Source organism: Mustela erminea, chromosome 18 (assembly GCF_009829155.1).
Source record: "Mustela erminea isolate mMusErm1 chromosome 18, mMusErm1.Pri, whole genome shotgun sequence".
NCBI classification, from domain to species: Eukaryota; Metazoa; Chordata; class Mammalia; order Carnivora; family Mustelidae; genus Mustela; species Mustela erminea.
Window position 1 is genome coordinate 18161639 of NC_045631.1, and position 12561 is coordinate 18174199.

At 43.3% G+C, this 12561-nt stretch overlaps 1 protein-coding gene across 1 annotated transcript in view; it reads right to left on the bottom strand.

Moving 5' to 3' along the window:
* The window catches only part of CPD (carboxypeptidase D), a 74984-nt gene extending 69519 nt beyond the window's left edge, over positions 1-5465 (bottom strand). Inside the window, exon 1 of the mRNA XM_032322339.1 lies at positions 4732-5465. Within this exon, the coding sequence (XP_032178230.1) occupies positions 4732-5465 (734 nt within the window). The remainder of the gene's footprint in view (positions 1-4731) is intronic.
* Positions 5466-12561: the final 7096 nt, after the last annotated feature.

The window sequence follows — 12561 nt, forward strand, 5'->3', positions numbered from 1 at the left end:
TTAAACACTTTCCTCTTTGCACTTTAAATTGGATTTTCTTGCTTCTGCCTTTTGGTGGCTGAAATGAACTGACCTACAGACATTCTAAAGGGGGCTATATATAACATTTCTTTCTATATGCTTCAAAGAAACTTAAACCTATAGTATGTCTAATTTGAAAGGTTATTTTCAGTGTGATCAGTACCATCCCAGAAAATATCAAAAAGTGAAAATTACTTGTAACACAGAATCTGTTCATCAAAAGATAAAACTTAGCCAATAAAAACAGTGACTAAAAACTAGAAGAGACTATGAAAAGAGACTAGTTAAAAACTAACATATATTATTATAAGTAGCAACCTTCCAGACACCAGAGAATGCCACTTGGTAGAGCAGCAATAGCTCAGGTTTTGGAGCCAGGCAAATGTGGGCAAGAACATTCAGTCTCTCAGAGCTGTCACTCAGTAATAAATATGATGTCACCAGTAATAAATACGATATCACCAGTAATAAAATATGATCAGGAAGAAGTTACTGCCCCTAAAGTCACTGAACCCCAGTTTCTCTCTCATTTGTAAAATGGGGGCTGAAGCTACCTGCTTCCCAGGGTTGTTCTAAGAATTATTACAAGTACAACACCTTCAGCACAACCACTGCTGTATATCTTCTGCTCAACGAATGTTCACTCCTTTGAAGATATATAGCATCCTACTTAGGGAATCAGGGAATCATTGCCTTCAGACTTTCATTCTACTCCCCACTACCACTGCTAGCTCTTGGGCGAAAGAATGACACAGAAACAAAGCCTAAGTACATATTCTAACATTTAAACTCCATTCTACCCATTTGGCCCTCACCACTAAGGTATTATCAATTTACTTTAGATTTGTATGTCTAAAGTAATTTAAGTACTTTTCTCTCCTGCTCTGATTTTGGGAAAGATATGAGAAGGCTAGCCTACTTCAGGTAATCCATTCAGCCACTATGTCAACTATGTGCGAAATGTTCTAGGCACTAAGGAATACAACAGGGAACAAACAAACATAAAAATGTCCTCATGGCACTCATATTCTTGTAAAATAAAATGGATAACTGCATATTCTAAATAAATGAAGCAAGTATATTGCTTAATTATATATTAATTGTATTTTTCAGTTAAATTGTATATTTTAATTTAATTGTATATTTTCAGTTAAAACTTTAAAGTCCGATTGAGATTTTCTACTAAATGCTGTTTTCACTGTTAGGCATTTCTGGCAATGCTTCTCAGAGATATTAAAATGGTCTAACTGAATACTTCAAGAAAAACAAAATATTTGCAATCTGCTTGAGTGATAAAATTCAATCATTAGATTTTCCTTACTTGACTTGTGTAGTCTTGAAAGTATGAATGCCACTCTTATAAGGATTTCAAGACAAAGTGATACCTATTATAGTAGCTAGAAGTTTATCATTTGTAGTCTTTATCAAACCAACTTTGCATGTCAATCCAATTTTATTTGAAAAGTATTTTATGGCTTCCATGCAAATAAATTCTTTTAAATGTACCTCATACTTGACTTCAGATCATATATTATTCCTTGCATAAGATTTAAGGTACCTCCTAAACATATTATAAATATTATAAAAAAAGATCTATAGATATTAAAAAGCCAATCTTTAAGTTAACTCTATTGTGCTCTCCAGATAACCCTATAAATAACTTTTTAAAAAACTATGAGGACTAGACTAATAATACATTATAGGTTAATAAAACAAAACAAACAAAAAGCCAAAACAAAACAAATAAACAAAAATTATGAGGACTTGAGGGGTGTCTGGGTGGTTCAGTGGGTTAAGTGTCCGACTCTTGAGTTTGGCTCAGGTCATGATCTCAGGGTCATGGATGGAGCCCCCTCTCCAGCTCAGTGCAGAGTTTGCTTGAAATTTTCTCTCTCCCTCTCCTTCTGTCCCTCCCCTCCCGCATTCATTCTCTCTCTCTCAAATTTAAAAATAAATAAAAACAAAGAAATAAATAAAAATGATGAGAACTTGAGTCTGATACAATAAATTCTAAAGATTCAGGAAACTACAGATATAACACAAGACCCTCAACAGTAGTTTGTACCCACTCCCAGCCATAAGATAATATTTCAACAACATACCAAAAAATCACTTAAATGCTAATCTCCTATTAAAGTCTAAGCAGATATATTTAATTAGAGAAGCCTCGTATGCCAAAAATATGGGCCAAGAAAACTATAAAATCTTTATTTTCATGATAGGGTTAAAATCATATATTTTCCTAAGTATGTGTCAATTATCAATAATACAGAAACACCACTGGATGAAGTATAAGGTAAATAAAGAAAATAAAATTCACTTTCCTAAGCAGAAGTTATTGAGATAAGTCTTAAATTCTTACATACCCAAAATAACAACAAAAATCTATTTCTAATCTAGCCAGGTGAATAACATATCTAGAAATCATTTAAATGATTTCAGAAAATACACTGAAAAAGGTAATTTTCCCATTTAGACTGATGTGTTCAGTTCTTAAATTTCCTATTCACAGAGCTGACTCCAGAAATCAATCTCAGATTGTGTGCATGCTTGTGCTTCTAATTTTATTTATATATCAGTGTCCTGTTATTAATTTATCACTAAAGAATATGCATTTTGAGTTTATTTGTGAAAAGTGAGGATGGATGGATGTACTTTTCACCCTATATAGGCACCTACTTTCCCTTCTTATTAGAGTTACATGTTTGAAACGTGGTTCGTTATGACTGGGACAGTCCATAGCCACAGAACCAAATGACTTTCTGTGTAATGCCAAAAAACACAGTTTAACTTGTAAATTCATCACAAGCTCCTGTCATTGAACTAACTGGCCCAACCAAAACTTATAATCATTAAACACTATGATATGAAAAAGTTAACCAAGAGCAAATTTTTTGGTTCCACATTTAAAGTTTAAGGCTTTTGGTATAGCCTCAAGGTGACTTGCACCAAGGCAAAGCTCATTTTCATTTCTGGTCACCGCAGAACTAATAATGATGAGAAAAATCCAGTCACGGAATTTATATCCCGGCAAGAGTCATGACAGGGCATTTTCATTTAAGCAATGCAAGCAGTTCATTCGATATATCATCTCAGAAATGCCCTGGCCATCATAGATTCTGACAACAAGATACACATTAAAGTCACGTTTCTTGGGCAAATGTTCAGAGCTCATTTTTTTTACAAGAAAAAAAATTCTTCCCAGAATATGTATGTGAAATTAAATATCTACAAGGGATCTCAAAAGGAGGAGCAAAGTGAAAGGTGGAAGATAAAATCTAGGAGTGTCATAATGCCTATGAATTTTCTAGGTCCGTCACATGCCTTGAAATCTTGTAGACAAGATGATCCCAAGTCCCAGAGAGCAACTTCTCTATTCATTATTACTTTTATTATATCTGTCACTTAGAAACCTTTAAATCAAGCTGGAAAGATTAACTATTGCCTCACAAGCCTTATGAAAGACAAAAATGGGGATACGGGGGCAAAGCCGAAAAAGGGAAGCTGGCAAAGCTTGAAAAGAGAAGAAGTACATGCTCACTTCAGACATTATTCCATCTGGAGTAAGTTCTCTCTCCTTTTATTCCTCCCCTCCTCCTTTTTGCTGACAATCATACTCATCTCTCAAGACACAGTTCAAGTTCTACCTCTTCCACAAAGATGGAATATTATTGCAGCCCACACACATTTTGTCAGTAGGAACAATTCCTGTAAAGTTTAACTGGGTACATAAACACATATCACAGATATTTATAATATTCTCGTTATGTATCAATTTCTTGAGGTCCTATTGCTTTTAATTTTTTACAACTGCACACAGTGCTTAATAACACTTAAGGTATTAAATGTGATAATTAGCCATTCAGCTCTGGCCCACTAATAAAGTACACAAATGACACCAGAAACCTCTCAGAGAAGCTAAAATGAAGCAGCTCGCAGATGAAAGTACCAGCTCTGTGCAAGTTCTCCAGCCATAGCCATATGCTCCCTAGCTGAGTCAGAAGTAGAGACTGGAAGAGAACCAGTTTCCTTCAAATAACCAAGACCCTGAGAGTGTCATTTATCCTTAATGGGTTACAACCTCCCTCTACAGCTGTTAAGGGCACTGACAAAGAGTCAGATTGCCTGCATCCAAGTCCCAGCTACACTTCCTACTGTGTACATTATTTAACCGCTCTGACCCTCAATTTCCCCTTTATGCAAAACAGGGATATTAACGATGTCTGTTTCATGAGGTTGTGACCCACATCAAGTGAGATCATGCAGTCCAGGGAAAGAGCTTACTTAGCACAGTAATAACAGCAATATTAACAGCTTATCTATAAAATGAGTGAGCTGACCTAAGGAGTTATCCTTAAGTTCTCTTCTACTGCTCATATTCTATGATTCTGTGACAATAGGGACCAGAATGTCGGAAAGAAGTCTCGCTTCTAGCCAAATAGCTCTTTGCATCGGTTGAACAAATGACAGCCTCTAGGCAGCGCTTCTTGGACTATTAGTGGGACAAGAGACTAAGCGGCCTGGGCCCTGCCCCGGGTACCAGGTGTCGCCTTCCACCTTCACTACCCCCGTCCCTTGGGCCTGCAAGCAAGCACTGTTTGAATGCCTACTGAGTGCACTGTCGGAATGCCCACTCAGCCTCTGACCCCGCAGGCTCACGTGGGTGGGCGAGTTGGGGTGGGGGTGGAGGGTTAAGGTTACGACACTCACTTGTTCTTGCGCATCCAGTCCATGAGGGCGCGCACCTCGGGCACTTCGTCCAGGTTTGGGGGCTCGCCGGTGCTGAACTGGTCGGGGAAGCTGCGGTTGAGGTCACGGCCGCGGCTGTTGTCGCGACCGCTGGCCCCGGGTGGGCCACTATCGCTGAGGCCGCAGTCTCCCTCCCGGGAGCGCTCAAAGCCGTCGGGGTTGAGGCTAGGCAGCAAGTACACGTCGGTGGTGTTGAGCAGGCTGACGATGCGCGGATCCCCGCGCCGGTAGCCAGCAGCCAGCTCGCGGGCTAGGTAGATCAGCACCTGGCGCGACACGGTCTCGTCGCCGTGCATGTTGCCCACTAGCTTCACCTGCGGTCGGCCGGGGAGGAGCGGCCCCGCCGCGTCGGGCCCCGAGTCACCGTCAGGAGGCGGCGGCCCCAGGCCGGCCGTGAGGCGCAGCACCCACAGCGGCCGACCCTCCACCGAGCTGCCGATGCTGAAGAGGCGGGCCAGGCCCGGGGGCCCCGCGGCGGCCGCCTCCCTCAGCGCCGAGCCCAGCTCTTCTTCGTGGTAGTAGCGATTGAACTGGCCCTCGTCCGCCTCGGCGCCTGCGCTCGTCGTAGTTGTCGTCGCCTCCGCCTTCTTGATGTGTGCTGCCCAGGTCGGGTTCCGCAGCAGCGGCAGCAGGCACAGCAGAAGCGGGAGGCGCCCGGGCCGCCACGGCGGCCGCGCGTCCCAGCCCCTCGCCATCTTCCAGCAGCGCCGCTAATCCCCACTCCGCTCCCGCGGCTCCGCGCTCCGGGAGGCGGGGGCCCGCCGGATCCCCTCTGCGCCTAGCAACCCCCCTCCCGCCCTCCAGTCGCAGCCAGTCGTGGACGGGTCTGCTGCGGCGTCACGCAGGGGGCGGGGCTTTCCTTAAAGCTGCAGCTTCGCTCTGGGCGTGCCTTCCTCCTGTCCCGGAGTAGTTTGGTCGGTCTCTTCCTTCCCTGGGCTTCCTCTCCCTCGCTTTCCCTCCTCCCCGTTTCCTCTTCTGCGTTTGCTCCGCGTTTCCTCTACTCGCGCAATCTCTCCTTTATGGCTTACGCGTTAAATTCTCACCCACTTTTCTCTGAGTACTCTTACTAGCTCCATTCCCATCTTTGTTGCAGCTTTTCCCCGTTGCGCTTTAACGCTTCGAACTGAGAATCGAAAGAATCAAAAGATTCCAAAGAATCAAAGAACTACAATAAAAAAATAATAATAATAATCAAAAGGTTCGAAAGAATCTACCTTGAAAGAGCCAAAGGACGCCCTAGCCGTTTCCACCCCGTGCCTTTCCACTGGAGCCGTCCTGCCTTGGCTTGAGCCCAGGGCCCTGCAAGCCACGGAGGACAGCAGGACACTGGGACACTTAGAGCTCACTTCACAAGGCAGTCAGTCCATTCCAGTTTTTAGTTTCTGTGTTGAAAGAAGGTGTCTTCTTTATGTTTAGCAGAAATCTGCTACGTAGTAGGCTCCCTTTGTGTTAATGTATAATCATGTATAATGTATATGTCCTTAGGTGTCACTCCAGGTTATTTCACTGCCACTAATTCTTGTGTGTGCTGGTCTCAGCCTTCTGTCGGCAGATTTCATTTCATAGTTCACTTTCTCCCCTCTCACAACTCTCCTGAAAGAGTTATTTGTTTAATTGTGGCCTTAGAATGACATTCTTAAAGAAGAAGGTATGACATTTCTGGAAACACTTGCTTGGTGAGTATAATTCCTGAACTCAGTGTTTTGTCAAAGCTGGCAAATAGGGTTTTTTTTAATCGTCTAGAGACAAGGCCTTTTAAACTGGTTTTTAAAATAAGCTTCAGTCACTTTAGCTTGAAGAAACACAAAACCTCCCAATTTTTGTATCAATTGTGAAATTTTACCCATCTAACAACATAATTACAATAACTGTGGTATTTTCTTCTTTCAGAGCCAGGCATTTCAAGGCCGTTCTTGAACTATGATTGAACCCTAATATGACTAGTAAAGAGTTCATTCATTTCTCTGTCAAATATTCATTGAGCATCTACTGTATGTCAGAGCCAGATGCTGGTAAGATAGAGATCAGATACAGTCTCTGATAGAGATGTTCAGGTATGATATGAGGGAAACCTCATTCAACCTGAGGAGGAGAAAAGGAGAAGAAAAGCTGAAGGGGAGAGGAGGAATTCTGGGCAGAAGGAGGAGCAAGCCCAGAAAACTGCAAGGCCTGAGAACACTTACTTCATGTTCTGAGGACTGGGTGCAGATCAAGATTTCGATGTGAAGGTGCTCACAGGTGTGGAGGTGACCTGACAGGACCTAAGCCAGAGAAGCAGGATCAGAACCTGAAAAGCCTCACAAGCCAGGGTCTGGGGAACACATAATACAGAAGACCATGGGAGCCATGGATGGATTGTAAACCAGGTAGATTTTAATTTTGAAAAATCCCCTTGACCCTAACATAGAGAATGGAGTCGAAGGCCTAGGGCTTGAGACCAAAAAACTCGTGAGGAAGATACAATCCAAGAGGACATGATGAAGCCTTTAACCTTCAAAGGTGATGCCAGTGGAAGCAGAGAGAAGGAAATGGATATGAAAGACTTTTGGGAAAGGAAGTATATAAGGTCTGGTGGCCGAAAGAGAGGACTGTAGGCTGACTCCAAGTTACAGCCGAAGCAACTTTTGCAGGTGTTCACCAAGATACAGGCGAGAAGAGAGCTCAGGCTTAGGTGATGATGATGACTTTAGCACAGTCACTGTGACTGGTGCTATAAATGCCTCGTTTGGTTGAGTCCACATCATACACAGCAGCATAACACATCAGGAACAGAAGCCTCCACTTGATACAGAGACCACTTCCCCCTGGAGAGTGCTTAATCGTTACACAATGCACTTTTACAATAATCTAAATCAAAGAAACCCCAGGGGACATGTTAACCTCTAATCAAATATTTCCTTTTCTACTATTTTTGCTCTCCTTTGAAACCTCTTCCTGCCACCTCACTCCCAGCCTCACCTAGGGAGGCAGCCTTGAAATGTAAATAAATAAGCTTGAGAGCAGTGAGACAATGTGATGTGACTTGAGCCTGAGCCCTCCCAGGAATCCTCAGACCTCTCTCAGGTCTAGAGCCTCCGGTCCTAGCAGGTACACTGTGCCAGTGGCTAGAAGTGAAACCTGACCCTGGCCACGGCTCACTGGAGGAGAAACCTCCAGCTACATACCTCTAGCTGTCCCAGAGAAGTCTTGAACCTTGTGACAGGTGTTCCTTTCCTCCTCCCACAGGGAAAGTGTTTGCCTCACAAATGAAGGAAGTTAGGAAAAGCTTGAAGGTGAAAAGGCTTCCTGTTCACAGAAGCAGAGCAGTAAAGACCTGGACTTTTCAAAACAAGGCAGAGCTGTTGGATGGCCTTGTTGACTTTGGTAATCACTTTCTTTAAAAGACTTGAAGGTAATTGAAGAACAGCATAAACCATGAACTTGTAAATGTCACATTGTCTGATGCAAACATCTGTAAACTTACAAATTCAGTTTGGTAGAGGCTTATGGAGCACCTACTCTAGATCTGCTTTGCTGGGCACAGGAGGACTGGAAGATGAATGAGAGATTCTCCTTTTCCAGAAGGCCAGAGTCTAGTGAGGGAGATAGAACATAAACAGAACAGCGTGTACCCATAGGGCCAGAGCTATGCAAAGGCACTGTGCTAAACCCTTTCTGTTGGCTGATGCGTTTAATCCTCACAACTACCTGAAGAAGGTACTATTATCATTCCCCTTTCAAAGATAAAAAGGCTGAGGCACAAGGTCTCACAGCTGACAAGCCACAGACCTAGGGCTCAAACCCATGGAGTCTGGCTTCAGAGTCTGTATGTTTACCCTCTGTAATAAAACTGCTTTTGTGTAGTGAACTAAAATGAAACAAAACAACAACAATAAATGCTATTGGAACTCAGGAAAAGGCAACTAATTGTGATAAGTCAGAGAAATTTTCACCAATACTGTCAGATCATGAACCAAGCTGAAATCCTAGATCAACCATTTCCTAGCCGGGTTTTTTTTGGTTTGTTTTTTGTTTTTTGTTTTTAAGATTTCATTCATTTATTTGACAGAGGGAGAGAAGGAACACAAGCAGGGAGAGTGGGAGAGGGAGAAGCAGGCTTCATGCTGAGCAGGGAGCCCGATGCGGGGCTCGATCCCAGGACTCTGGAATCATGACCTGAGCCAAAGGCAGACACTTAATGACTGAGCCACCCAGGCACCCCACCCCTCAGCTGGTAAAGTTATTTCTGTTTTCTGATAATTAAATGAAACAATGCATGTATAATATTTATGGCATAGTTTGCATATTACAAGCTTTCAGAGATCATTATTTTTTTAATAATAATAAGAAATCTCAAAGAGGAAAAAAAATGGAGAAAGGGGCAGTCTAGGCAGAGGGACCGGCAAGGGTAGAGGGACAGCGGCAGGTTGTGAATGGTGGCTAGAATATAAGATGTGTTGAGAGAAGCCGTGAAGGCAGGCTGGGGCCAGATGGTGAAAGGACTTCAGTACTATGCTGTGGGGGGGGGGGGTGCTTTATTGCACAGGAAATGGGAAAACTTACAGAGCACTTCTGAGGGGAGTGGTGTGGATTACATCTTTGTTCTAGCAAGAGAATTGCAGGGGCTGTGTGGGGAGGGCTAAAGAGTAGTTACCGTCTGGACAAGAGCTGTCTGGCAAGCTTTTCGAGGTTAGAAAGGAAAAGATAAATAAGAAAGATGTTTGGGTTGTTGGATTGACAAGATTGAACAACTGCATGGGTAAGAGGGAAGAAAAAGAAGAAAAAGATGACTTCACAAGCTAGTGAGAGTGCCCAGATGGATGGCCTTGCCATGATCCAAGACAAGGAAGGCAGAAGAAAATCTCTTTAAGATGAGGACGAAATTGAATTGATCTTTGGATTTAGCAATGCACAGGTTCCTCGTAACCTTGGTAAGAGCAGCTGTAGCAGAGTGGTGCAGGAAAAACCGGAATGGACAGGGCTCAAGAGAGACTAGGAGCGGGCTCCTGGCTAGCTCAGTTGTTAAGAAGTCTGCCTTCGGCTCAGGTCATAATACAGGGGTCCTGGTTTGGAGCCCTCCATCGGGCTCCCTGCTTGGTGGGGAGCCTGCTTCTCCCTCTTCCTCTGTTCCCCCTGCGTGTGTTCTATCATTCTCTCTGTCAAATAAATAAATAATATTTGGGAACGGGTTTGTTTTTTGTTTTTAAGGTGGGAGAAAGGTTGTTTGTGTGCTAAAGGGAATGATCTAGTAAAGAGGGAAAATCTGATGATACAATAGGGCGGGAAATGGCTGAAGTCACAGGATCTAATCCACCAGTGGAAGGGCTGGCCTTCAGTAGGAGCACGGATCCTTGATCTGTAGTCACCCAGAATACATGGGCATAGGTACAAGTAAGCGGGTAGGCGAGGTGGAGTGCACTAGTGGATATTCTTGATTGCTTCTCTTTTCTTTTTCTTTCTTTCTTTCTTTTTTTTTTTTTTTTAAGATTTTATTTATTTATTTGACACAGAGAGATCACAAGTAGGCAGAGAGGCAGGCAGAGAGAGAGGAGGAAGCAGGCTCCCTGCTGAGCAGAGAGCCCGATGCGGGACTCGACCCCAGGACCCTGAGATCATGACCTGAGCCGAAGGCAGTGGCTTAACCCACTGAGCCAACCAGGCACCCCCTTTTTTTTTTAATTTTTTTTTAAAGATTTTATTTATTTATTTGACAGAGAGAGATCACAAGTAGATGGAGAGGCAGGTAGAGAGAGAGAGAGAGAGGGAGGAACAGAAGGGTTTCTTTGATTATTTGTTTGTTGAGGAGATCATCTGGGAGCCTAAAAAGTATAGTTAGAGTCCAAAGAATTGAGTTCCGAAAAGCCAGCTTGAAGGGATGGGGAGGCCCCTGCGAAGATGAATGTAGATGAGGGAAAGACTGGATCACAGTTACACTCTCCATTTCACTTGAATTTTGTTCCATGCCTAAGTTCCTCTAGTGTTAACTCACCCAGACAAGTGACCACTTGCTCTTGGTTGCTTCTGCAAGAGTATGTCCAATCCTAGCACCTCGCAGGCCAAGAAACATGCACGAGTAATAGATTAAGTCATCTCATTCTGATCCAAAGTAACCATATGAAAGCAAACTTGGGATTGGAAAGAAAGACATGATGTCAATGCCTAGTTTGTGTAACCATATCACCTTACACGTGCTTTCACGTATGTTATTTCATTCATGTACACAACAACTCTTTAGGGATAGCAGGGCAACCTAAAAAGTTTCTAGATTTAAGCTGCCACTAACCAGCTCAGACAAGTCCCATAGCCAGACACATGGCAGAGCTGGGAACTCCAGCCCTATCTGCAAAATCTTTCCAGAGCTCCTGCCGTCACACCCTGGGGCTCCTTTCATTCAGCCCACTCTGAGCTGTCCATACTTGGTGTGCACATCTAACCTACAACAAGAGAGTTTGAAATAAGCAACCAAGTCTAAAACAGAAGTAGAAATGTATGTTGGTGAAAACTGTTTGAAGACTGTGGAAAAATGGGTTGCCTGGGTGACTCAGTTGGTTTAGCCACTGCCCTTGGCTCAGGTCATGATCCTGGAGTCCCAGGATTGAGTCCTGCCTCAGGATCCCTGCTCAGCGGGGAGGCTGCTTCTCCCTTTGACCCTCCCCCTTGTCATTTTCTCTCTCTCTCTCTCTCTCTCCTTCTCTCTCTTTCAAATAAATAAAATCTTAAATCTCTCTCAAATATATAAAATCTTAAAAAGAAGAATGTGGAAAACCAATTTTACGGGATTAGTGGTTATTAACAAAGAAATGAAAGGCATTTTTCAGGTGACAGACACTTGGTTAGTGCCTGTGGAGGAATTAACTGGAGAATTAACTGAGGGCTGTAGAGACACGTCCACTTAAAGAGGAGTTAGAGAAACTGACAAAAATTGCCTACGAGAGACGAGGATGAGAAAACATGAAGCAATATCCAATTAGAATTTTCACAAATGTGCTGCTGTTGTTCCCAGCAGCAAAACACAAGAATGATTTAATTTCTGAAGGGGAATTTTTTAAAAAATATTTTATTTTATTTATTTGACAGAGAGAGATCACAAGTAGGCAGAGAGTTAGGCAGAGAGAGAAGGGGAAGCAGGCTCCCCGCTGAGCAGAGAGCCAAATGCGGGGCTCGATCCCAGGACACTGAGATCATGACCTGAGCCGAAGGCAGCAGCTTAATCCACTGAACCACCCAGGCACCCCTGAAGGGGAATTTTTAAAAAAGGAATGAAGCCTCAAGATGGGTGAAGTAAGAAAATTTTGAGAGAAGATTTGACCACATCAGTTCTTGCAGATGCTGTTGGTTCACTGCCCAGATCCTCTTTACCAAGCCAGCATATCCATCCCCTAGCTGCTATTACTTCTGCACCCTTTTCTGGAAGATTTTTTCCTTAGCTGACAGGAAATGCTTTGCCCAGAAATATCTGTCAAGTTACACACACAGCCTGTGTGCCCCTCCCTGCTCCTCACTCCACTATCCCACCAGGGTCATAGATGCAGGGTCCTTTGCCTCTGGATGGGAAAACTTAGGAGCAATTTATGACCCAGAGCTTTACATGGAATCAGGCTAAGTAAGAGTTCTTTCATCTTTACTTAGCTTCTTCCTTTATCTTGCCTTCCTTTAATCCCTTGTAGGTTTCTCCTGAGGGCACTTCCTCAGTAAATCATTCATAAAGAATCCCTGCCCCAGACTGTGCTTCTAGAAAACCTGCTTTAAGATCACCCAGATAAGGTGTAATACCACAGAACTTCTCTCTGTGAGTTAGATGGAATACATTTT